We start from the raw sequence: 26907 nt of genomic DNA, 5'->3' as shown, positions 1-26907 counted from the left end.
CCAAAAAATCCACAGCAAAGCTACTACAACTAAAAGACAAGTTAAGCAAAGTGGTGGGAAACAAAATTAATATATAAAAATCAGTAACGTTTCTTTACAGACCTTTTGAGCAATCTGAGGTGGAAGGCAGAACAAAATTCAGTTTAGAACAGCAACTAAAGAATCAAATATTCAGAAATAAACTTAAGCATATAAAGGGCCTATATTCAGAAAACTACAAAACATTGCTAAAAGAAATGAAAGAAGACTTAGATAAATGGAAGTACTTTCCATGTTCATACATTGGAAGACTAAATATCATTAAGATATCAATCCTACCCAAACTGATTTACAGATTCTACGCAATGCCAATGAAAATCCCAATAGTCCTTTTTTTGCACCACTGTAAAGCTAACTATCAAATTTATTTGGAAGAGTAAGTGGCCCCAGACAACCAGAGATATCTTAAAAAGGAAGAACGAGGTTGGAAGACTATCACTTACTGACTTTAAAATATATTTCTTAGCTACAGTTGTAAAAACAGCATGGTACTGGCATAAAGATAGATATATTGACCTGTGAAACTGTGTTCCATACAGTTCCATACATAATGAAACACAGACATTGGGGACTCAGAAATAGACCCTCATATCTAGTTAAGTGATTTTTAACAAGGCTGTCAAGGCACCCAACTGGACCAACAGTCTAGTCAATAAATGATGCTGGGAGAACTGGATATCCATATCCAAAACCAAGAAAAAGGAACCTTATTTCACACTTTATAAAAAATTAACTCAAAATGAATCAAGGACCTAAATATAAAACCTACAACCATGAAAGTCCTAGAAGAAAATGTAGGAAAACACCTTCAAGATCTTGTGGTAGGTGGTAGTTTCTTAAACCTTATACCCAAAGTACAAACAACAGATAAAATAAATGGGACCTTCTCAAAACAAACACTTGTGTTCTTCAAAGTAATTTGTCATGAAAGTAAAAAGGTAACCTACTCAATGGGAGAAAATACTTGAAAACCACATAACCCATAAGGGATTGATACCCATGTTATATTAAGAGATCATGTAATTCAATGATAAAAAGATAAGAAATCTACCTTAAAAATGTGCAAAAACCTTGAATAGATGTTTCTCCAAAGAGGAAATACAAATGACCAAAAGCACATGAAAAACTGTTCAACATTACTAGATATTAGGGAAATGCAAATCACAACTACAGTGAGATACCATTTCATACTGTATTTATATTTATATTTAACAAAAAATTACAAGTGCTAGAGAGGCTGTGGAGAAAAAGTACACTCCTCCACTGTTGGTGGGAATGTAGATTGGAGCAGCCTCTGTGGAAGACAGTTTGGCAGTACCTCAAGAAACTGAATATAGAACTGCCATATGTTTCAGCAATTCCATTACTAGGTATGTATATTCAGAACTGAAAGCAAGGATGTGAACTGACATTTGCATACTGATGTTCACAACTGCTAAAATGTAGAACCAGCCCAAGTGCCTATCAGCTGGTGAATGGATAAACAAAATGTGGTATGAAAATACAACAGAATACTATTCAGAAACCAGGATGCCTATAACATGGATGAACCTTGGGGACATTATGTTGAGTGAAATAAGCCAGACACAAAAGGACAAATATTGTATGGTCTCATTAATATGAACTAAATACCATGAATAAACTCCAACTCTAGAGTATAGGTTACTAACAGATAGAATGTGGGTTGAGAATGGAGCTGATAATCAATGTATGCAGAATTTTTAATAAGGTATATGGAGGGAGTATAACAACTGCGGATACATAAATATGATTGTGGCTTAATGATTACTGAGTTCTTTTATTTTTTGTCTTAATCCATCACGGTTAGAGTGGCTTTGTCTTGTAACAATGTTTCTGAAATAGCTTATGTATAACAAGACACCACCAAGACCTAGGTGTGTTTTCCAGGCTAACTCGTAGCAACACTGCTTTTCTCTGTCTTGGATATGATTTGTAGGTGTCAGTTGGGACCAAATAAAATTGGATAGAAGTGGTACTTAGTGGAAGATGTTAACTTGTTTCCATTTCTCAATTCATTCCCTTAAATACAACTCTTGAATAAGGCCAAGTAAAGAGTGTCAAGTGGTATGATGTAGGACATGGGAGTGGCATGAAATAATGTTTTATGGATGGAGGTTATATTCATTTTCTGTCTGCTGTGAACAAATTATCCTATATTAGGTGTCTTAAAACAACAAAAATTTATTCTCTCACAATTCTGGAGGTCAGAAGGACAAAAATAAGGTCTCAATAGGGCCATGTTCCCAATGGAAGCTCCAGGAGAGTCCCTTCTTTGCCTTTTCCAGCTTCTGGTATATTTGTCAGCATTCCTTGATTTGTGCCTGCCTCACTTCTGACACTGTGGTCACATTGTCCCTTCTCTTCTTGTGTGTCTTGCTCCTCTGTGTTTCTGTGTCTTATCCTCTTTGTTTCCAACTTGGTCTGTCTTTTATAAGAACACTGTCATTGTTTTTTATGGCCATCCAGGCAACAGAGGATAGTCTCATTATTTCAAGATCCTTAATAATATCAGTGAAGATCCTTTTTCCAAATAAGGGAACATTCACAGGTTCTGGGGATTATGACATGAATCTGTCTTTTAGGGGACCACCATTCAGCCCACACAGGCTGAAGTATGTGCTGGATTTAGATATATAGATTGGAGAGAAAATCAAAACAGAGTAAGCCAGGGCTTAGGGGCATGAAGGCAGAGGCAGGTTGAAAGCACAGTGTCTAGTTTGGTGAATTTGGCATATGTATAGGAAAAAAGTGTGAAGAGATATTTTGGGGCTAGGTTATGGAGTTCACTTGTTTTAGAGTTCAATTTTAGGGACCTGAAATCAGAAGTTTTTGAATTCTCCAGCCTAGGGCCAGCAGCTGCAGACAAAGGAGGCAACAGGGATCAACCTCCCCAGAAAATAGGCGAGAGATGCAGCCTAATAAAGCTGACTCAGCTTTTGGCCCACAACTTTGGTCTGCTGTGTCCCAGGAGCCCTTCTAGGGCAAGAGGGCCACACCATCGTTTTCCCTGGGAACCAGCATGGAACTAAAGAGATCTGACTCTTTCAATCACCCTCCCTAACTGCCTAGGACATGTTGAGGACACAGAGCAGATTTGGATTATTTCCTAGCTTGGAAAAGAGAGGGGGCTACCAGCAAATGCTGAAAAACAGCCTCTGAGAAAGTTTCCATTACAAGGCTCTAAGCTGCCAAGCAGGATCCTCTATCATAAACTGATCCAGTCCATGTTACATCAAGCATACTCAGACCAGGCTTTGAACTGAGAGATCTGTTGAAGAGTGCCATCTGCTGGCAGACCAAGGAAGCGCATGTAAGGAAATTGAAAGTAAATGAGGGAAGCGGACTTGGCCCAATGGTTAGGGCGTCCGTCTACCACATCCGCAGTTCAAACCCCGGGCCTCCATGACCGGCGTGGAGCTGGCCCATGTGCAGTGCTGATGCGTGCAAGGAGTGCCCTGCCATGCAGGGGTGTCCCCTGTGTAGGGGAGCCCCACACGCAAGGAGTGCACGTAAGGAGAGCCGCCCAGTGTGAAAGAAAGTGCAGCCTGCCCAGGAATGGCACCGCCCACACGGAGAAACAACACAACAAGATAACGCAGCAAAAAGAAACACAGGTTCCCGTGCTGCTGACAACAACAGAAGTGGACAAAGAAGACATAGCAAATAGACACAGAAAACATACAACCAGGGTGGGGGGAAAGGGGAGAGAAATAAATAAATAAATAAATCTTAAAACAAAAAAGAAAGTAAATGAGAGATACTCTTTCTGGCCTTTTAACAGCCTCCCTCTCCAAGGCCCTTGGAAGCAGGTCTGCAACACATTACTGGGTATAAGCCCCAGATTTGTGCAACTAACAGGAACAATCCTTAAGACCTACAACAGGTTGAATCAAGAACCGAAGAATTGCAATAATACAGTTTCCTACCACAAAATCACTACAAAAGAAAGAGAAACTGAGCAACAGAGTATACTCACCATCAAAATCAAATGCCTAGACACCAGCAAAAATTACAAGCCGTACTAAGAAAATAGAAGAAATGGCCCAAGCAAAGGAATATATCAAAGACCCAGATGAGACACAGATTCAAGATTCACACAAATTTCCAAAATCATATTAATGAGTTAAAGACAATATGACTAAAGAGATAGAGGACATCGAGAAGACACTGAGCAAGCACAAAGAATTTGAAAACCTGAATAGAAAAGTACCTGAGCTTACGGGAATGAAAGACACAATATGTGAGATAAAACACATAATAGAAGGAAGCGGATATGGCTCAAGTGATTGGACTTCCATCTACCATATTGGAGGAGCCAGGTTCAATCCCCAGGGCCTCCTGGTGAAAGCAAACCAGGGCTGCACGTGAGTGACACAGCCAGGTGATGAAGCAACAAAAGAGACACAGGGGAGAGTCAAGGTGAGACACAACAAAACCAGGCACTGAAATTGCACAAGCAACCTCCTACATCGGAGGTCCCCAGGATCGAATCCCGGTGAATCCTGGAGGAGAGAAAATGAGAAGAGAAGACAACACAGCAAAAACAGCAGGGTGGGAGGAGGGGAAGGGGGAAAAATAAATAAATCTTAAAAAAAAAAAAAAAATCTTCCAACAAAGAAATTGTCTAGGACCAGATGGCTTCAAAGGTGAATTCTATGAAATATTTTCAGCAGAATTAAATGCCAATCCTGTTTAAATTCTTCCAAAAAATTGAAAAGAAGAGAAAATTACCCATTTTATGAAGCCATCATCTTTATACAAAGCAAAGCCAGATAAACTACAAGAAAATGACAGACCAATCTCTGTAATGAACATAGATGCAAAAATTCTCAGCAAAATACTTGTAAGTTAGATCCAACAGCATATAAAAAAATTATATGTAGAGCAGATGTAGCTCAAAGGTTGAGCATATGCCTCCCATGTTCAAGGTCCCAAGTTCAATCCCCAGTACTGCCTTAAAAAAAAAAAAAGAAAAGAACACCAATTATACATCATGATCAACTGAGTTTTATTCCTGGTGTGCAAGGATGGCCCAACATAAAATGAATTTAATGTAATACACATTAACAAATTGAAGGGAAAACACCACATGATCATCTCCATTGACACAGGAAAGGCATTTCATAAAATTCAACATCTTTTCTTGATAAAAACACTTCAAAAGATAGGAATAGAAGAAAAGTTCCTCAGCATAATAAAGGGTATATATAAAAAGCTCACAGCCAACATCGTACTCAAAGGGAAGAGGTTGACTATTGTCCCTCTAAATCTGGAACAAGACAAGGATGCCCACTGTTCGCACTATTGTTCATTATTGTGCTAGAAGTTCTAACTAGAGCAACTAGGCAAGAAAAAGAAATAAAAGGTATCCAAATTTGAAAAGAGGAAGTAAAACTCTATTTGTAGGTGACATGATCCTATATTTAGAAAATTCTGAAATATCTACAGCAAATCTACTTGAGCTAATGAGTTCAGGAGCTTGGCAGGAAACAAGATAACAAATACGCAAAATCGAGTAATGGTTCTGTATAGGAGTACTGAACAATATGAGGAGGAAATTGGGAAAAAATCCATTTACAATAGCAGCAAAAAGACTCAAATACTTAGGAATCAATTTAACCAAATAAGTACAGGACCTATATTCAGAAAGCTACAAAACAATGCTAAAAGAAATCAAGGAAGACCTAAACAAATGGCAGAAACATTCCATATTCATGGATTGGAAGACTAAATATCTTGAAAATATCAATCCTACCCAAACTGATTTATAGATTCAATGCAATACCAATCAAAATTCCAACAGCCTACTTTATAGACAGAGAAAAGGCAATTACCAAATTTATTTGGAAGGGAAAGTTTACACAAATAGCTAGCCAAAAGCACTCTAAAAATGAAGAGCCATGTGGGAGGACTTTCACTGCCTGACCTTGAAAGATATTACAAAGCTATAGTGATCCCAACAGCACGGTAGTGGCATAAAGATAGACACACAGATCAGTGGAATAGAATAGAGAGTCCAGAAATAAACCCTCACCTCTACAGCCAACTGGTACCATAATTCCCTTTAGATCCATCCAAATTGTATCAATAATTCATTTCTTTATTATTGCTGAGTAGTACTTGATGGTGTGGATGTACTACAGGTTAACTCTTCATCTACTGAAAGGCGTTTGGGTTGCTTCCAGATTGATGCTGTTACAAATAAAGTGCCCATGAACTTTTGCGTAAAAAATAACATATCTGGCAAAAAAACAAAACATTATGCTAAGTGAAAGAAACCAGACAGAAAGTACTACATATTGTATGGCTACATTTATATAATATAAAAATAGAAATCGGTGTATAAAGATGAAATTAGAGTAGTGGTTCTGTAGGGCTAGGGATGGATAGAATGATTGAGGTGTGACTGCTAAGGGGTGTTGAGTTGCTCTTTTTGGAGTCATGAAATTGTTCGAAAATTTTTTGTGGTGATGAACGCACAATATTGTGATTATACTTAAAGCCACAGATTGTACACTTTGGATAGATGGTGTGGTATGTGAATATATCTGAATAAAACTTTTTTAAAAAACCAGGAGAATACATCAAAGCAATGGACAGCAAAGTGGAGCTTGGTAGGGAAGAAATTAAATAAGATGGGGTGCTTGGAGGAGACTGGTGAGGAAAATCAGCAAGAGCTGTTTTCCTGGCTGTACTTAAGTGTTGCTAAATTAAATATGGCCTCTGTAACTTCCTTAGTATTTAGGGAGGTGTCATATCTTAAGGAACTGACCAGAAACACAGATACATCCAGTACTTAGATTTATTTGCTCTAAGAATGAAATGCCACAGATGGCTTAATGTTGCTTTCAGAAATCTCTTTTGTTAACAGTGCTGTAGGTTTTTTGGTTTGGTTTGGTTTGATTTTTATTTACACAACTGGGACGGTTTATTAACAAGACAAAGTATAACTTCACTCTGTAAAATCTATTGTTTTTAGTCAAGCCTAAATGATGATATGCTAAAGAAATTTTAATAATTAAAAAACCTAAATATGGGAAAGCCTTCAATAAATGTTTAGGATTTTGTCAAGGTCCATTTTATAGAATACTTTAGTACATATAGATATCGGCAGAACAGCTATTTTCTACATTGAAGAGCTTGCAATTGTAATGTTTAGTCATCTTTAATGTTAAGATCTCTTTTAGCTGTTTCTTCTAAAACAAACTTAGAAGAACACAAATCCTCTCTGTACTGTAGCTGTAAAGTAGAATTTTTTAATAGTAAAAAATTGGAAACAACCGAAGTTATTTACCCAGAGAATGGGTAAATAAATTGATATGGTTTCATATAATAAGATGGTACAGGGAAGCAGCTGTGGCTCAAACAACTGAGCTCCTGTTAACCATATGGAGGACCCAGGTTTTGTCCCTGGGACTTCCTGGCAAAAAGAAAAAAGGTATCCCAGACCTGGGCGGCTCAGAAAGGCACAGGCCCCTGCATGGCAAAGTGACACACCAAAAAACGATGATGCAACCAGATAGAAAAAAAAATTAGAAAACAAAAAAAAGATGGTATATAGCAGTTTAGATGAAAAGTAGTGGTATACTTCTGAACCGAAATATCTATCCTACTCAGAAAGAGACAAAAAATGAGAAGCTGCAGAAAGATGAATATAGTATTGTTTTAATTTCCTCATTGCTAAAGCCAATACCATGCAATAAGTTAGCTTAAACAAGAATTTATTGGCTTACAGTTTTGAGGCTAAGTAAAGTCCTTATCAAGGCATCATCAAGGTGATGCTTTCTTTCTGAAGACTGGTCTTCTGGGGCTGCCTGGCAATCCTTGGTTCCTGGCTCTTGTCACATGGCAATGCACATGATGGCCTCTCCTGAGATCTCCCTTCACTTTTGGGTCACTATGTATCTTCTCTTTATCGATTTGAGTTTTTTCTTTTGCTTTAACATCCAATCTGACAAACTTTACCTTCTACAATTATTTTTTTTTTTTAAAGATTTATTTTTATTCATTTATTTAATTCCCCCCCCTCCCCCAGTTGTCTGTTCTCTGTGTCTATTTGCTGCGTCTTGCTTCTTTGTCCACTTCTGTTGTCAGCAGCACGGGAAGTGTGGGCGGCGCCATTCCTGGGCAGGCTGCACTTTCTTTCGCGCTGGGCGGCTCTCCTTACGGGACGCACTCCTTGCGCGTGGGGCTCCCCTACACGGGGACACCCCTGCGTGGCAGGGCACTCCTCGCACGTGCATCAGCACTGCGCATGGGCCAGCTCCACACGGGTCGAGGAGGCCCAGGGTTTGAACCGGGGACCTCCCATGTGGTAGACGGACGCCCTAACCACTGGGCCAAATCCGTTTCCCCTCTACAATTATTTTTAGTACTGATTTAGACTTTCCTGCCAACCCCATTATTGTGTTTCACCTGCCTTTTCCATTCTTGTATAAATTTTGAGTTTTCTTTCTTTATTCCTGTTTGTTATTGTTATTCCCCACTACTATAATAATACATTTTTCCAGTGATTATGTTAGGAGCTTTATAATGCATAACTAGAAATAAAGTTGATATTAATTCCTTGAGAAACAGAAGGACATGAAAACACTTTCTGTTCAGTTCTCTTCCCACTATACAAAATTTGCTGCTATAATCATTGTTATGTGTAAATCTTCCTACATATTTACTACATTTTTCCCCAATCACTATTCTTCCTTGTATCTTAGTCATTTCCTTTCTTTCTCCCTGAAGTACATCCATTAGATACTTCCTTATTTTCTTGGTATTTCTGGTGTCAATTTCTGTCTTTAATAATCTGACAATGTCTTTTTTGCCCTTATTCTTGATATTGTAAGTTTTTTTTCCCAAGTACTTCAAGTAAATTTTATCTTTGGCTTCCTATGTTGCTTTTTAAAAATCTGCTTGGTATGTTTTTTAATCTTTTTTTCTTTACATGGTTTTAAGATCTTCATTCTTTGGTGTTGTGCAGTGTCTTATCCTTATTGTACTTGTAGGTGTGTGCCTTCATCAGTTTCTCAGCCTTTATCTCTTCTAATAGTCCATCTTTCCCCATGGGACAACTCCATATAGATAGAGCCCCCCATATTTCTTGGTCTCTCACATATTTTCTACTTCCTTGCTTGTCTCTGCTACATCCAGGCAATTTATTCTGCTCTACTTTCCAGTTTATTGATTCAGCTGTGTCTAATCTATTTAACCTATTTATAGTTTGGATTTCAACAATTATATTTTCATTTTTAGAAGCTCTATTCAAATACTTAAAAAACATTTTTGATGATTTGCTCACTGCTATGGCTTCTTCATCTTTCATTTCTTTTCCTATATTGTATTGATTTTGAGCTCTATAAAATCTGAAATTCTTTGAACCTCATCTTTTGTATCTGCCACCTCATTCAAGTAGCTAGTTTCACTGGTGTGTTTGGTGACTTTTTTTTTTTTTTTTCAATTTAAGCTAAGAGCAGAAGCAGGGCAAATCTACTAGAAAGATCATTTTATGCCCCACAGACTGAGTTTAAAATTAAGTATGTCCTTACAAATGGAGGTTTTCAAACACATAAGGAGGTGAACCACTGTGAGTGAGGAGGAGTAAGAAGAAATAGGAAGAAACACATTGAGATCTCCCAAACTGCAGGTATCAGTGTTAAGACACAGGATAAACTATGTATGAAATGTTGAAAGAAATACAGTTTGCATGTAATAGAAGGATGAGCACACAAACTATCAAGAATGGACAGACACTTAAATGAGATAAATGTCAGGAAGTGGACTTGGCCCAGTGGTTAGGGCGTCCATCTACCACATGGGAGGTCCGCAGTTCAAACCCCGGGCCTCCTTGACCCGTATGGAGCTGGCCCACATGCAGTGCTGATGTGCACAAGGAGTGCCCTGCCACGCAGAGGTGTCCCCCGCGTAGGGGAGCCCCACGCCCAAGGAGTGCGCCCCATAAGGAGAGCTGCCCAACGCAAAAGAAAGTGCAGCCTGCACAGGAATGGTGCCGCACAGAGAGCTGACACAACAAGATGACCCAACAAAAAGAAACACAGATTCCCATGCCGCTGACAACAACAGAAGCAGACAAAGAAGATGCAGCAAATAGACACAGAGAACAGACAACCGGGGCAGGGCGGGGGGGGGGGGGGGGGCAGGGAGAGAAATAAATAAATAAATCTTTTTGAAAAAAAAAAAAATGAGATAAATGTAACTTCTAGGAATGAAGACTTTTAATTATTGATATAACATTCAGTGGATGGATTATACAGCAGATTACACGTAACTGAAGAGAAAAATTTTAAGTTATATTTGAAGAATTTATCTAGAATGCAGAAGAGACAGGATAGAATGACAAGGTCTTTCATATGGTGGACTGAAGTCACAGAAGAAAATAGAGGGAGGCAAGGTATACTTAATGATTAAGTGCTTGTAAAATTTCCAGAACTGACAGAACAAAATTCTACAGATAAGAATCATACTGAATTCTTACTGAATCCATATCCAAGGAAACGCAAATCAACCCAGTTTAACTGAAGTGTCTCTTTAAGTAGGGAAACAGGACACACAATGTATGTTAGGGGTCATCGTGTTTACTACATTCAAATTGTATTCAGCTTTAGATAATATCTCCCACTTATTTTAGGCTTCTTTATTATTCTCTACATATTACCATTTATTAACGCACTGAATCCTCACAATATACCCTGTGAGCTATATATTACTGCTAACCACATCTTTTGACTCCCAGACATCATCTTTCCTAAAGCACGTATCTTAGAACCAATATCAGGATCCACATCTTTTTGCTTTCCAGTTACATTCAAACTTTTCACTTCAATAAGCTGTATACTCTTCAGTTGCTGAATAAAGATCATCTTTCTTAATCTAAGACATCTCACAGTGCCCAAGTAGAATTCTAGGATCTTAAGTGAAAGAGATTCTATTAGTTTGCGAAAGGGCTGTCAATGCAAAGCACCAGAAATCTGTCGGCTTTTATAAAGGGTATATATTTGGGACAAAACCTTACAGTTCCAAGGCCAAATCAAGGTATCAGCAGAGATACTTTCTCACAAGTCAGCTGTTGATCCTGGTGGGTTTCAACTTTCCCCTCTGGTTTTCTCTCTCAGGCTTAGCTGCTCTGCTTTCTTCCTGATTTCAGTGAAAGCTGGCATAGGGCTTGTTTTTTTCCAAGCCTTCTACATCAGTCTCAGCTGTTCTGCTCCCTTCCAGATTTCAGCTATAAGCTATCAGGCAAAATGGCTCATCTCTCCCATCTCCTCAGGGCTTCAGGTATTTAAGCCTTCTTTCTGTCACACAGCAGGATCAAAAATTACAGCCCTCTCTCTCCTTCTGTGTTTCTGTGTGAGTGTCTGTTTATATTAGACCCCCAGCAAGGGGCCAGGGACTCAACATGAGCCACACCCACTGATGCAGTCAAATCAAAAAGCCCTAAATCAATCTTTGTAAGTAATCTAATCAAAGACCCCTCAAATGAATTTAATACAGTCCAAAGGCATCACACCCAGAGGGAAAGATTAGTTTACAAACATAAGCTTTCTCTTTTGGGGGTTCATAAAATAATCTCAAACTGCTACAAGGACATTTAAGGTCACATAGGCAAAAATATTCTATCCGACAGGGTCCCTGGGAAATGCCATCTAGTCTTTGCTTAGACAAAGCCATTGGCTGACTCTGACATCACTCAATAGCAATGACATTTTCTGAGGTTTTAGGAAAAGCTCCCTAAGTTTTACCCACAGATCCTAAATTCTGCCTCCCTCAATCAGTTGCAAACTACTGTTAAGTATTTTAAGACAATAACCACTTGACCACACCTCCTACTCTTTTAGTTCAGATCAAGCATCCAATTCTCTGAACTATTTTCTCTGCATGGATTTCCCATTTTCATTCCCTGTGAAAGCCACCTGATCCATGAAGACTGTCAGTGGACACCTTTCCTGATAACCAAAATAATAAATTGGCACAGTTCATTCTCATCATGGAGAGGGCTATCTTTTTACAGCATGTACACAAGCATCCCAGGACTGAGACCTGTATCCATTCCCTTCTTTCTTCCTTTCTCACTCCCTAGTACATCCTCTAGGTACATCAATACTGTGCTTAAGGCAACTCTGTACTTGTACCAAGATGCTAAAGAGAAGTGATAAAAATTACCATTTTGGAGGTCCAGTTTGATATAATGGAAAGCAAAAGAGGGTAGAGAAAAAGAGGGTCAGGTGAAGCTAAGGTGGCCTTGGGATATGGGTATTCCTGTTGGTGACCAGTCATCCCAAGCACACACTTGACTTCTACCCAAATTACTCACATCCTAGTTTGAGATGGCTTGGTTTTCTCTCATCAATCCAATAACGAACTCATAAAAAATGGACTTCGTTTACAAAAGGTAGGATATGTTTATTTAGTCACAATCAGTTGACTGATACAATGTGCCTCAAAAGACCACAAAGAAATCATTTCACCTTCACTCCATTCTGAATCCTAGGGTTGGAGCCCAGACTGGTTGGAGTGCTGCCTAGGGCCCATTCACAGGTTTACCAGTTTCTCATTGAGGGCAATCTGTGACTGTGTAAGATTGGCCAGGTAGGTCACCATCAGCAGGTCCTGCAAGAGAAGGAGTAAGTGGTTGGGTGGAAAGGGAGCAGTCCTGGATAAATGACAGCTGGGAGGGAACTAAGCAGAAGTCAAAGGAAGGAAATGCTTAAGAACACTTTCTCATCTCTACTGTTCTATTTCCAGACTAGAGGTTCTTAAGTTGAGATCCACAGATAGAATACAGCCTTATCTCCACTATGCTACTCAAGGCTACTCCACCCAACTCCCTATCTCCCTTCACAGGTGTATGTTGGGGAAGGGAAGGAATGGCACTCACATTGATGTTGCTGTTGAGCATGGTCTCAAAGTCATCAGGAACTATTTTGGGTACTTGGTTAACCAGACTCATCAAGAAGCGGCCCACAGTATTGTCAGCTGACACCTTTCCAGACTGAACACCAAAACAAAGATTCAGTGAGGCACATTTAATTCTTGCCACTGAGAGAACTATCATTTCATCAGTATATGCCTCAGTGATCTCAGAGTGGAAATCTATGCCCTCCCCTTTGTTTTCCCTTCTCCCTCCTTACCAGTACATCCTCTGCATATTGCAACACTGTGCTCAGGGCATCCTGGATGCGAGCGGATGCTCCTCCTACTTGTTGTAAGTCACTTGAGAGTCCAATCACCCGGTTGGGACTAAAACAGGTCTTCATGATCAGGTCAACTGTGAGGGTGGGTTGGAGGGTAATTCAAAGACAAACAGATAATTTCAGTAATCCCACCAGGAAGGAGGTGGTCTCTCTCTTTCTCCATTCCTTGTAACTTTTCCCAGCCTCCCTTTGGACTCATTCAGCTTCCCCAAGCCCAATGTTCTGCCCTTATCTGCTTTCCTTCTTCCTGGGAAAGCCCAGCTCCTTTACCTAATGTGCTAATAATCAGGTTTGCTCTCTCATCCTGATCAAGTATCAGACTCATTCACGAAGTTAAACAGAATAATGCAATAAACTCTTTGGGTCCCACTCCAGATCTACAAAGTCAAAATTTCTGCCGTGGGCTCTGGTAACTATATTAAGCAAAAGATCCACAGGAACCTCCAATACATAATCAAGGTTGAACATAACTGACTTTGTTCTCCATGACCTTGCCCCAGGAGCTTAGCATCCACATCCAATCCAGGGGCACATTCGCTAAGAATCTGCTTTGTCTTTGAACTTCCCTATTCTCACTAATAATATGAAGGCCCAATATGAGCCATTTTCATGTAACACCTGATTACACCTGATGTAATACCTGAGTCTCAAAAAAATTGGGAAGAAGGCACCTGGTAGGAGACTTACTAATATGCATAAAGGGAGAACTCTGAAAAGGAGGGAGAAAAAGGTATCTCTCACCTTACTCAAGAAGCAAACCTGAGTGTAACTGTGATGTAGGAAAGGATTTGCAAAAATGAGTATTTAAAACAATCAATTTAATAGCAAATACTTTGACATATCCATTTCCACAGATAACAGTAGACCAGTAGGGTCAGGACAGACAAGAACCCCAGCACTTGCACAGTATATAGGAATTGGATCTGAAGTAAACACTCAAATACTACCAGGGAACAGCACTGACATTTATGAAGCACAAACTATACTGTACTCTAGAAAATTATCTTATTTTAATCCTCACAGTAAAGGACCCACCACAATACAGGATAACATTGTCGTTTTTGAGCACTGGCACAAAAAAAAATATGTAATTAAGCTGGGAACATCAACTACTGTCTATCTACTAGAAAACCTCAATCTGCTAAAAGACTAGCATCTACAAAATCTTCCTTAAGAGGGAGAGAGACAACAATGAAGAATTCTAATGTCTTTCCAGGAAGGAAAGTGACAAATGAGAAACTGAATAATGTGACTGTAAACCAAGTGAACTAATTAATAACTAATATGGCTAATTAGCTTGTGGGAGAACAAACAACATTTCTCCTAAGTGAGACACTGAGAACACCACGCAGATTTTAGGATTGGAGGGAAAAGACAAGTGAAGTGGCTGGCTAAGATAATCAAGAAAGGTCTGAAGGGAAGAGCAGAGTAGAAGGTAGGTGAAGGGTTGGAGGGTAGGGAAAGGGCAGTTTCTGTCAGTGACCTATACTCACAGAGCAGAAAACACTTTCAGAGAATAAGAAAAGTGAGAGATGCTTCATTTATAGAACCATTCTACTCCTTGCCCTTTTTTACCCTTCCAAGAGACCATATTTGTTACAGAGCAGCTACCCCCTCCTCTGAAAAATGCCAAAGACCTCCAAGGAGGGTACAAGATGGTGACTCACCTCCAATGCGTTCGGTGTCATAATATGCATACCTCACTGTCAGAGGTGTGAACATCACCCCCATGGTCCTCCCTGGAACACCCATTAAAGTGCTGGGGAGAGAGCAGGTCAAGGTCAAGAGACGACCTTAGTTGAGTTTCCATGTCTAGTCTAGGGTGGTAAAGCAGTCATTGCAAAAGTGTGGCTTTTAAGATTCTGAGATAAAAAGGCTAGGGCCACCTGAACCCTAGAGGTCTCACTGGAGCAAAAGTCATTTTCTCCCCTTAATTTATTCCGTATTATCAAATCTTTAGCAGCACCTTCTTCAGCATGCCACTTAGAGCAGGAATTCTTAGCCTTTTTTGTTCCCCAGACCGCTTAGCCAGTCAGGTGGAAACCACAGACCCCTTACTAAGCCCACACTATACCATTATTCAATAAATATATCACACCCACACCAACACGTCCCCAAAAAAATGTTTTTTTGAATTTTAATTCAAGCTTATGGACCCCTTGTTAAGAACCCCTGCACTACAGCCTTTCCCAACATCCCCCACCACAAGGAGTTTTAAACTGCAAGCTCAATATGTCAACAAGGCAATGTTAATGTCATTCAATCCTGGGCCAATAGATGTATTCAGTGCTTTCCTGAGTACTATGTTCAATTCTAGGGATAACAGTAAATGAAAGGATAACCCAGGAAAGCCATGAACATGGGAAAGGATCATGAGAAAAATACCATGTGAGAACTGGCTATAGGAACTGGATATCTAGCTTATAGGAAAGATGACACTGAAGGGAAGAGTTTCCTCAAATATCTAAAGCACTGCCATATGAATGTGGTTAACAGCAATAAGTAGAAACCTAGGGTAGTAGTAGGATCAACGAATGGAAATTACAGGGACATATTCTGTTTCAGAGTGAAACTTTTCTAATGGAAACTGCTGAGAGAGAAAGAAATGGGCTTTCTTAGAAGGCAATGAATTATACCCTGAAGGAATTAAATTCTGTTTGGGGGGAGGGAATTGTCATTAGGCATGGTGTGGTGGCTAAGTGAGATGGCCTTTTATTCTTCATGGCCCAACACTCTGAGGTCACCTGACATAGGCCTTGATGCTCATGCGGCCATTCTGGAGGCTTGTGTCCACAGTAAGGTGGATGGGGTTGGGGGCCTCCCTGCTGTAGTACTCGTGGATCAGCACAGAATGCTCTGTGATGTCATGGCCTGTAGCATACCTGGAAAATGGAACATAGTCATGGAGTCAACAAATGGATTCATGTCTACACAGGATATCAATTCTGAACTGGTGGTGACATCAGGGGTATCTCTAGGTTCTTGACACCCTATGATAATAATCAGTGACACTCAAATGCTAAATACAGTAGCTTATAATGCTACTGTGTGTGCTTACACTGAAAATTATCAGATCAGAGGCTGACTTAGAGCTCTTAAAAATTCTGAGTCACCAGCAAGGCAAAAAGACTTCCTCAGTAAAGCTACAATTAAAATAAATATCCTTGGTCTCAAAAAATCTAAACTGCCAGCAAAATACACTGAATTCACAGCTCCTTGAGGTAAGATATTCCAAAAAAATCTATTCTGGGGCAGGAGACTGGCAATCACCAGGAGACTTTCCAACCCTTCCCTGACTTACCAGCCCAGGATGAGCTCATTTGGAGAGACTTTCTTGTGCAATTCATACATGTTCTTAGCAAATTCCATGTCAACAGCCACCTAAGAAGGTAGGAAAGGAAGCTAAGAAGCCAGAAGTCCTTAGAGAAAATGGATAAAAGGACAAAAGACCACGTTCAACAGAAAGACAAGGCCGAGGAGGTATACACAAATGGAATGAAACGTCTTGGGCTGTAGGAGATTAAGTTATGAACACAACAATGTGTGGAAAGAGGCTCAAAAAGTGAACAGCTAGACTGCAAGGGGATGGCTCAAAGTCCCACTCACCTCATCTTCAGACTCATTATGTGGCACTGAAAAGCAGTTGGTGACTTCCACTGAGTGTTTGTCGACGGTTCCTATGAAAGAATCACCCATGCAATATATAATCCTAGAGCTCCAAACAGTTTCCAACCACTTTGGAAATGCTTTCAGAGGTCTCTACAAATCAGTGAACATCAAACTGAACTCTCCAGCTCCAAATTCTGCTATGTGCATCAATGGGTCCAATATTCAGAAATTTAAAACCCTGGAGTAATCGCCAACTTCTTCCTCCAACCATCACCCAATAGGATCTATTATTCCTCTCCAAATAATCTTGGAACATGGACAGGGAAAGAAGATTCTTGTTCAATTTTAAGATCAAGCCAAATCATAAAACATAATACAATTGCTTACGTCCAAATGAGAACTAAAGGCAGCACTGGGGATAGAGGGTCTATTAGGAGCCTAGTATTAAGAGGGACTGGGGAGTCAAAAATATAATGTTAATCACTTGACGCACATTTATTTATTACTCATTAAATATCCAAAATGACAGTAAGCCGGCAGGAAAGACAGTTTCAAGCCTCTTGGTAAGAGCGAAGGTGGGACCGAGAAGCAAGAGGTGAAATGGCGTAGGAAGAGAGGAAAGCAAGACGCCAGGATGAAGGATGCAGGACGTTAGGGATCCAAGGAGAAGCGAGGTAAATAGAGATACAGAAGCTCGGCTTAATGTCAAGTCTTCTTTTTACCACTCACCCAGCAGGGTCCCGATAACTCGGGCCGCGCCCTCGTTGCGTCGTTCGTAGCTGTCCACGATGGAGGCCAATATGACCGGGTGCAGTCGGACCACGCGGCCGCCGGGGAAGGGCCCTGGGAGAGCCGGGCCAGGCAGCGGCGGCGCGGGCGTCTGCGCCGGGGCTTGCGTTGAAGCCGGGGTCTGCCCGGAGGCCGCGTTTGTTGCGGCTGCTGCCGCCGCCGGATCAGAACATGGGGCCGGGACGGGAGCGGGAGCCGGAACCGCCGCTGAAGCTGCGCTTGGGGCTGGGGCCGGGATAGTAGTCGTTGCCGGAGCAGGAGTAGCGGGAGGAGAACTCGCCGGCACACCCGGCGTGGCCATCTTGTCGAGAAAGAAGGAGCCAGGGAAGGAAAGGAGTGCGTTGATGAAATTAGGACCTCGATAGGCTGAATGTGCGCCACGTGAAAGGGATCTCTGTGCCTATTGGCTCCTCATGCTGCTCAAGCGGCCCTACAGTAGCCTGTTGTTTATTTCTTCCGGAGTTCGTGCTCACTGCATTCGGACCGATGCACACTCACTGATAGTCCAGCTAACTAGTTCCCAATGACCTTGGGATAGCGCGGGGAGAAGAGAAACAACTGCCTGCGTAGGTGTCGCCAGGTGGCGCTAGAGAGCGTTACAGTGTTCGCAATTCTGGTTTTCACGGACTTAAATGAGAAAATGGGTCAAGTGCCTTTTACAGGACTGTTTTTGACAGCGTCATCAATCAGGAGGGTGATTCATTCACTTAACAATTCGTGTGCTTGATATGAGGCAGGCGCTCTTAAATGCTTGGGATATTTCAGTGAACAAAACAAAGATCCATGTCCCTGAAGAGCTTACATTGTAGTGGGGAGAGACAAGTAAGTAAATTATATAATATGTTAGAAAGTGACGAGGGCTATGAAAAAGAAAAAAGTAGGGCAAGATAATGACAACTCAGAGTCGGGAGAGGGCAAGGTAGGTCACAATGAGAATGTGAGGTTTGAGTGAAGAGTTTAAGGTGGTAAGGAAGGTAACCAGAATCTGAGGAAGGAGTCTCCAGGTAGGGAGAACAGCTGTTGCAAAGGCCTTAAACAGGAGCAGGCCTGGTGTGTTTAAGGCGGCCATTTGGTGTTCTGCTCAAGGGGGAGAGCAACAGGAGGTGAACCTTTGAGCAGAGGGTAGGTGAATTAGTCAGACAAAGTGGTGCTGATGGGAAATACCAGAAGCCTGTTGTCTTTTATAAAGGGTATTTATTTGGGGTAGAAGCTTACAGTTACTTCCCTCACCAAAGTATATTTCCAAGTGTTGGAGAAAGATGGTTGCTGACATCTGTGAGGGTTCAGACTTCCTAGGTTCCTTTGGGCTCAGGTCCTCTGTTTTCTCCACAAGGTCAGCTGTAGACTATGAGACTCTCTAGACTTTGCCTGTTTCCATGAGTTCAGCTCTGTCTGTCTCCCTGGGGTTTCTGCCATGTCTAAGGAGCCATCTTTATTCCTCTGTATTCTTCTCCTGGCTCAAGTTCTCTCTTCCCAGGGCTTGCTTCTCCTTCCTCTGTGTGCTTACTTCCTGGGGCTCCAGCTTAAGACTTCAATATCAAACTCCAACATCTAAACTTCAACATCAAAAACCCCCAGCATCAAAAAGCTTCAATTCCGTCCTTTGCCATTCCTTTTATCTGTGGGTCCCTACCCCTAATGATGTGGCCAATCAAAGCCCAAATCATACCTTAAGCATGCCCAGGTACAGACCAGATTACAAACACAATCCAATATCTATTTTTGGAATTCATAACTATATCAAACTGCTACAGTAGGGTACAGATCATAAAGGACTTTGTGGGCCACAATAAATACTTTGATATTTAATATGAGATGGGGAACCATTGCAGGGTTTTGAGCAGGGAAGAATCATGATCTTACTTTTGAAAGGATCATTCTGGCTACTTTGCAAAGAAGAGACCTGCCGGGCAGAGGGTGGTGGGAGAGAAGGAGCAGGGAGATCTGTGACTAGATATGGGCAGATTCTGGATATATTTTGAGGATAGAGCTAACAGAATTTTTTGAGAAATTTTATGTGAGGTATGAAAGTTTGTGCTGAGCAACTAATAGGAAGAAGTTGCCCTCAATTGAGATAGTGATAGCTGTAGATGGAGCAGTCTTTTGGAGAAAATATCTTGAGTTAGTTTTTTGGATGTATAACCTTTGAGATGTCCATTAGATATCCAAGTAGAGTTGTAGTGTAGGCAATGGATATACTAGTCAGTGCTTCAGGAGAAGATTAAATGAGGTCATGCTTTCTAAAGCTTTTAGCACATGTTTGATGTACAGTACTTATTATTATGGAGTATCTATTATCATTACTATATGACAGAAGGTGATCTGACCCTAACTTGCTGTGCGACTTTGAGAAATCTACGATTTTTTCAGAGCCTCAGTTTCCTTCTTGGGGTAATAGGGATAATCACATCTGCCTGTAAAGAAACCTGTCACCTCCCTTAATAAAGTTAAGATCCAGCATTCATCTGGCAAGATAATTGGGTAAGGATGGACTTCTTAGCCTTGACTATTCTGGCCAAGACTTCCTTACTTCTTGGACTTCCCTTACAAAATTAGGATTGCCACAATTCCCTGTCAGTACTCTGGTTCTTTAATCCCCCAAAACTCAGGTGGAACCCTGGCCTCTGGTCCAGACATTACTAAAATGTCAAAAATTATAAAGGTAAAATAGAATGGCATAAAACTAGGTACACTTCCTCATAGAGTCAAGTTTATGCTTAAACTTTGGAGAGGGTCACAGGTTGTCCTTGTTAACTCAGGTGTGATGTCTGGTAATGGCCAGGGCTCCACCTCCAGATAGTCTTATTTAATTGGGGTAGGCTAGACCAGTGACTAAATAAGTGGTTCCTAAATGTTGGCCAATATTAGAATCACCTGTGGAACTTGGTAACCATACAAAAGTCCAGGCCCTCTCTTACTCCCTGTGTGCTGTATTAGCTCTGCCTGTGCGTCTGATCTACACTGAAGTTTTTTGTGTTTTTTTTTTATTTATTTTTTATTTATCCACACACACACACACACACAGTTGTCTCCTCTCTGTGTCCATTCACTGTGTGTTCTTCTGTGTCTGCTTATATTCTTGTCAGTGGCACCAGGAATCTGTGTCTCTTTTTGTTGTGTCATCTTGCTGCAATTGCTCTCCATGGGTGCGGTGCCACTCCTGGGCAGGCTGCACTTTTTCGCATGGAGTGGCTCTCCATTCGGGGCTCCCTCCTTGACCATGGGGCTCCCCTATGCAGGGACACCCCTGCGTGGCATGGCATTCCTTGCGTGCATCAGTGCTGCATGTGGGCCAGCTCACCACACGGGTCAGGAAGCCCTGGATTTGAACCCTGGACCTCCCATGTGGTAGGCAGATGCTCTATCAGTTGAGCCAAATCTGCTTCCCTACACTGAAGTTTGTGAGTCACTGGATTAGAGGTAGGGAAACCAGTTAACAATGCTTCTCAAACTATAATGTTCCTTAGATGCAAATTCTGATTCAGTAGGTCTGTGGTGGAATCCAAGATTCCCCATATCTAACAACACCAGGTGATGCTAATGTTGCTAGTATTTAGTGTACTGAGAAGTTATAGTCCATGTGAGAGATACTGAAGAACTTAACTAGGGCATTTATAGCTGTAATTAAGAAGAGTGTGTTGGGAAACGGACTTTGGCCCAGTGGTTAGGGCATCCGTCTACCACATGGGAGGCCCGCGGTTCAAGCCCTCCTTGACCCGTGTGGAGCTGGCCCATGTGCAGTGCTGATGCACGCAAGGAGTGCCGTGCCACACAGGGGTGTCCCCCGCGTAGGGGAGCCCCACGCGCAAGGAGTGCACCCATAAGGAGAGCCGCCCAGCGCGAAGGAGGGAGCAGCCTGCTGAGGAATGGCGCCACCCACACTTCCCGTGCCGCTGACGACAACAGAAGCGGACAAAGAAACAAGACGCAGCAAAAAGACACAGAAAACAGACAACCGGGGGAGGGGAGGGGAATTAAATAAATAAAAATAATAAATCTTTAAAAAAAAAAAAAAAGACGAGTGTGACTACTTTGAAAGCTATTATGGAGACAAATTGACCAAATTTGATATCTGATTGAAAAGAGAGGAGGACAAGAGTTATGCCCAGAATTGGTTCCTAGGAAACATGGGAAATGATCACGACATTATCAGAAATGAGAAAAATGTGGGAAGAATATACTTGTTAGAGAAGATTAATTCCTTCATCAAATATTTACTTCGCACTCACTGTATCAGGCCTTAGACCAGGTATTAGGGATAGATAGGATAATTCCACATGGTTCTTACCATCAAGGATCAAGTAGCTCCTAGTTTAGCAGATAATTTTTTTAGTTTAGTGTTGTTGGACATTTCAGTTTTAGAGGTAACTTTGGGATGAGATCTTTGATGAAAATATTTGTGTAGAATCTGTTAACATAGGATCAGAATTTAGGAGGAAGCAGAGTTGATGACATAGGCTAGTGACAGACTGCATTTCCAGAAATAATAAGCAGTGTTTCCAATGCCACTTGCTCTTCCAAGCTCTACCACTCTTCCTTCTGAGAGGTGGTGTCTATGTCCCTTTCCTGTTATGGGTTGCCATATCTTCCAAAAAGCTATGCTGAAGTCCCATTCCCCAGTACCCCAAAATATGACACTATCTAGAAATAAGGCTATTACAGATGGAATTAGACAAGTTAAAATGAGGTCATACTAGAGAAGTATGGGCCCTGAATCCATATGACTGGTGAATTTATAAGAAGGGGAGAGGAGACAGACTATGGGGGAGAATGCCTTGCAAAGACTGAGGCAGAGATTGAAGCCCATGGATTGCCAGCAAACCACCAGAAGCCAGGAATCAGGGAAGGATTCTCCCCCTTCAGGTTTCAGACTTCTAACCCCGAGAACTGTGAGACAATACATTTTTCTTGTTTTAAGTCATGCAGTTTATGATACTTTGTTATGGTCACTGTAGGAGAGTAAGACTCTTCTCTGAATTTGAATGGGGACTGATGACTGTTTCAACCAACAGAGTAAGATGAAAATGATTTTATATGACTCTGAAGCTAGGTTTAAAAAAGGTAACAACTTCCACTGGCTTCCTCTCTTCAGGCATTTGCTTGGAAAAGACTGATAAACCTATACTAAACCAAAGTGAACTAATCAAATTTTATAAAAGAGAATCTTTAAAGCTATTAAACTATCCCTTGTAGTAAAACTGCTATAAATACTATGTATCACTGACAAAACCAAAATTTTTGGTGAATTGATATTAGCAAAATGGATTTGGTTTCCAAAAGCAAATGTAAGTTGATAAATTTGGAAATTTTGGTGAATTGGTATTTGGATAACTTGGCCATGGATTAACTGTCTTTTACTAAATAAATTTTCAACTAATTTCCTAATTTCTCATTGCAGATAAAGGTCTAAGACTTCACTGAATGTGTGAACCCCCACCCCCAACACAAATGGTCCAACCCCATATAAAGAAAGGAGGAGCTGATTCTCAGTGTTGATTAAACTCCAGAGAGGTCTTTGACCCTCCTGTATTTGCGTCTCTGTCTTTGCTTGTTGTTTTGAATTCATGGCTCTGTCTGCTCTAGCACATTGTTAGGTCTATGACTGAATTTATTGATTCATTTTGTGGTTGCTTCTGGGCCATATACTGTGCATGTTTTCTCCTCAGAGGCAGACATGCTCAAACTATGAGCTTGCCAGTTGACTTCCTATGAGTTCAGCCAGTAGGTTCTCTAAATTTCTCACCCTTTAGCAGCTAAAGCCAAGCCCCCCAGGAGAAGGAAATAACGAATATCTTAGGTCCCAAAAGAGAAGGGGCTTTACATAAAGGTGGAGGACTCATGGAAGTCAGAATGGGAAAAGAGAGAAAAACTGTTCTCCCTTGCCTTCATCCTAAAATTTTGGACTTTTTCCTCAACCTATACATACCCTTACCTATCTGTCTCCACAACTAAGGCCTGGAAAAAGTACTCATTATAAAATGAATACATTAATCTTCAAAATTCTTCCTTTTTAACCTGCCTCTCTTTCAAGTTGCTGCTATATTTTTGCCTTGTCTTTTCATTATCACCAAACTTCCTGAGTTGTATTTATGATTTCTACTTTTGCCTCTATCAGAGGTCAACAGTAAAAACACCCTTCCTTCCAAATCCAATGGTCACAGATACTCATTAAATAACTACTCCAGAGCCTGGCCAACATTAGGTTCTGAGAATACAGAAATTAATTATGGATTGAATCATGATCCTCACAAAGATATGCTCAAATCCTAAACCCTGGTCCTGTGGATGCAAACCCATTTGTAAACAGTATCTTCAAAGATTCTATTTGACATGAGGCCAAACTGAATCAGGGTGGGCCTTAATCAAATATGACTGGAGTTCTTATAAGCAGAGGACACTGTAGGAGTTCTTATAAGCAGAGGACACAGATGGTCATGTGACAAAGGCAGAGACTGAGTTATGGATTGTTGGCAAGCCACCTCTAGAACAATTCAGACTTCAAAAAAAGATTTTGGACTTATAGCATCCCAAAGTGAGAGACAACAAATTCCTTTTCTTTAAGCTAACCAGTCTGCAGTACTTTGTTACAGCAGCCCTGGCAAACTAAAACAGGGAGATAAACAGATATTTTTACACAAAATATGAAAAAGGTAAGCACATCTTCTTCCTCTGGATTTTGAGACACCAGTGTTCTAATTGAAGTCCTTATTTTCTGCCTCCTCAGAGAGCTCCTCTTGTTCTCGCTTATGGCCTTTGATTGCTGGTGCTTTTCTAAGCCTTTTTCTTTCTGGGACGTATCATCTAATCCAATTGCTTCAATTCCCATGTGTGTGTGCATGACTTTCAGATCTGCATTGCTAGCGCAAGCATCTCCTGAGCTCCAGAACTGTTAATGAGACAGTTCCGTTGATACTAATATGTCTACAAACCTAATTGATCACTGTAATCCCAGAGGTTTCCCCTCTACTATTCTGGTACTCTATAAATGAAATTACTAGCCACCCAATTGCCCCAGCAGAAATCTGGTGTCATCCTGCACTTTCTTCCTCTATCTCATATAATTGCACACACTGTTGAGTCAATTCTTCCTTTCCGTAGTCTGCTGGTCTGTCACCTTCTTTCCTTCCCCCCTGCCACTGGCCTGGTTTAATCTTCTCTTAGGTCTTCTTGGATTCCTTAACTAGCCTTCTATTTGATTTCCTTGTTTATAGTCTTCCCTTTCCAAACCATTTTCCACTAGGATGCAAGAATGATCTTTCTGAAGATGTAAATCTGACCTCTTTTTTCTCCATTTAAAAATTCTTCAGTGGCTTCCCCTAGTCTTTTTTTTTTTTTTTTTTTTTTTTTCATGTACTGAGGCTGGGAATCGAACCTGGGACCTCATAAGTGGGAAGCTGGCATTCAACCACTGAGGCACATTGGCTACCCTGAGTTGGTTTTTCCATTTGTTTGCTTGTTGTTTTTTCAGGAGGCACCAGGAACCAAACCAGGACCTCCCATTTGGAAAGCAGACAAACAACAGCTTGAGTACATCAGCTTCCTCTCCTAGTCTTCAGGAAAAAATCCGAATATTTTATCATACCTACAGGGCCCTTTGTAACCTGATCTTCCTGGACTTTTCTGCTTCATTTTCTCCACTTCTCTCTCAAATAATAAATCCCTGCTGTACCAAATTATTAACTGGAATTCCCCAAGTCCTCCATACTGATCACAATTTAGTACATTTATATCTGTATATTTGCAGCTTGGAATGCCATCCCAACTGACTTCTCTCTTCCATGCTTGATGAATTCCTCCTCATTATTCAAGATTCAGCCCAAGCATTGCTCCCTTTGAAAAGTCTTTCCCTGGGAAACGGACTTTGGCCCAGTGGTTAGGGCGTCCGTCTACCATATGGGAGGTCCGCGGTTCAAACCCCGGGCCTCCTTGACCCGTGTGGAGCTGGCCATGCGCAGTGCTGATGCACGCAAGGAGTGCTGTGCCACGCAAAGGGTGTCCCCCGCGTGGGGGAGCCCCACGCGCAAGGAGTGCGCCCGTGAGGAGAGCCGCCCAGCGTGAAAAGAAAGAGCAGCCTGTCCAGGAATGGCGCCGCCCACACTTCCCGTGCCGCTGACGACAACAGAAGCGGACATAGAAACAAGACGCAGCAAATAGACACCAAGAACAGACAACCAGGGGAGGGGGGGAATTAAATAAATAAATACATCTTTAAAAAAAAAAAAAAAAAAAAAGAAAAGTCTTTCCCAAATCCTGCCCATTGCCTCTTCCTTTCTTGGTACTTGTAATAGTTTGATATGGTTATGAATTCCAAAAATAGATACTGGATTATGTTTGTGATCTGGTCTGTACCTGGGCATGATTGAGTTATGATTGGAACTTTGATTGGGCCACGTCATTAGGGTGTTGATTCCCCATCCTTTGGTGGGTAGGGACTTACAGATAAAAGGCATGGCAAAGGACAGAGTTGAGGGTTTCTTAATGTTGGAGTTTTGATGTTGGAGTTTGATGCTGAAGTCTTAAGCTGGAGCCCCAAGGACAGAGACACAGCTGTTTGCCTAATACTCTACAGCTGACCTTGTGGAGAAAACAGAGGACCTGTGCCCAGAGGAAGCCAGGAAGCCTGAACCCTCGCAGATGTCGGCAGCCATCTTGCTCCAACATGTGAAGATAGACTTTGATGAGGGAAGTAACTTACGCTTTATGGCGTGGTATCTGTAAGCTCCTACCCCAAATAAATAACCTTTATAAAAACCAACCAATTTCTGGTATTTTGCATCAGCACCCCTTTGGCTGGCTAATACAGTACTCTGTGTATTTTGTATGTTCCACTTTCATACTTTTTTCCAAGTATAACCTGTAACTCTTTATAATTTGCTCTCCATTGGTCTGTTAGGCTCTTGAGGAGTCTGCTGGTCGTGTATTCACTGTAACACACAGTGCTTTGAACAGAGACAAAATATGCTTGCTAAGTTAATTTGGTATTTCTTGAGTGCCTCCAATGCACTAGGAAGACCCTGTATGAAGTACACTTAATTTGCAGGTTGCCTTTTCTCTCTTAAAGGCAATTTCTCAGTGTCCTTCATAGGATCTGTACCCTGCCTGTTTCCTAATGTATCTCATCCTCCTCTCTATATATATGAGTCACCACATCCATTTTCTCAGCTTTAATTGCTGACAATTCCCATGTCTCTTCTCCCAATAAAGACCTCTTTACTGAGCTCCAGATGCTCTCAGGCATCTCAAACCC

General features: G+C 41.2%; 1 protein-coding gene and 1 long non-coding RNA gene across 2 annotated transcripts; one reads left to right on the top strand and one right to left on the bottom strand.

The window, feature by feature from the left end:
* Positions 1–12446: 12446 nt before the first annotated feature.
* Positions 12447–18031, bottom strand: EIF3F (eukaryotic translation initiation factor 3 subunit F). The gene is made up of 8 exons (XM_004470285.5): positions 17601–18031; positions 16869–16939; positions 16564–16643; positions 16007–16144; positions 14930–15021; positions 13200–13336; positions 12947–13060; positions 12447–12678 (listed from the first exon to the last, which is right to left on the bottom strand). The coding sequence occupies exons 1-8, from the start codon at positions 17959–17961 to the stop codon at positions 12601–12603; spliced, it is 1071 nt and encodes a 356-aa protein (XP_004470342.1). The 5' UTR covers positions 17962–18031; the 3' UTR covers positions 12447–12600.
* Positions 18032–18079: 48 nt separating this feature from the next.
* Positions 18080–23136, top strand: LOC139439868 (uncharacterized). The gene is made up of 3 exons (XR_011649942.1): positions 18080–18482; positions 20031–20141; positions 23059–23136. It is a non-coding gene; the product is annotated as an uncharacterized lncRNA (long non-coding RNA).
* Positions 23137–26907: the final 3771 nt, after the last annotated feature.

The sequence above is a fragment of the Dasypus novemcinctus genome, chromosome 10 (genome assembly GCF_030445035.2).
Source record: "Dasypus novemcinctus isolate mDasNov1 chromosome 10, mDasNov1.1.hap2, whole genome shotgun sequence".
Classification (NCBI taxonomy): Eukaryota; Metazoa; Chordata; class Mammalia; order Cingulata; family Dasypodidae; genus Dasypus; species Dasypus novemcinctus.
The sequence above is the reverse complement of the archived record's forward strand: the minus strand, read 5'-3'. Positions and strand labels throughout refer to the sequence as shown.

Bases quoted from the DNA above. Each gene is read 5' to 3' on its own strand.
- EIF3F (XM_004470285.5), bottom strand. From the start codon at position 17,961: ATGGCCACGCCGGGTGTGCCGGCGAGTTCTCCTCCCGCTACTCCTGCT. The intron at 16,145-16,563 runs GTAAGTCAGGGA...TCCATTTTCCAG, and splicing joins AATGAGCTCATCCTGGGCTG to GTATGCTACAGGCCATGACA. The intron at 12,679-12,946 runs GTGAGTGCCATT...CTTCTCTTGCAG, and splicing joins TGCTCAACAGCAACATCAAT to GACCTGCTGATGGTGACCTA.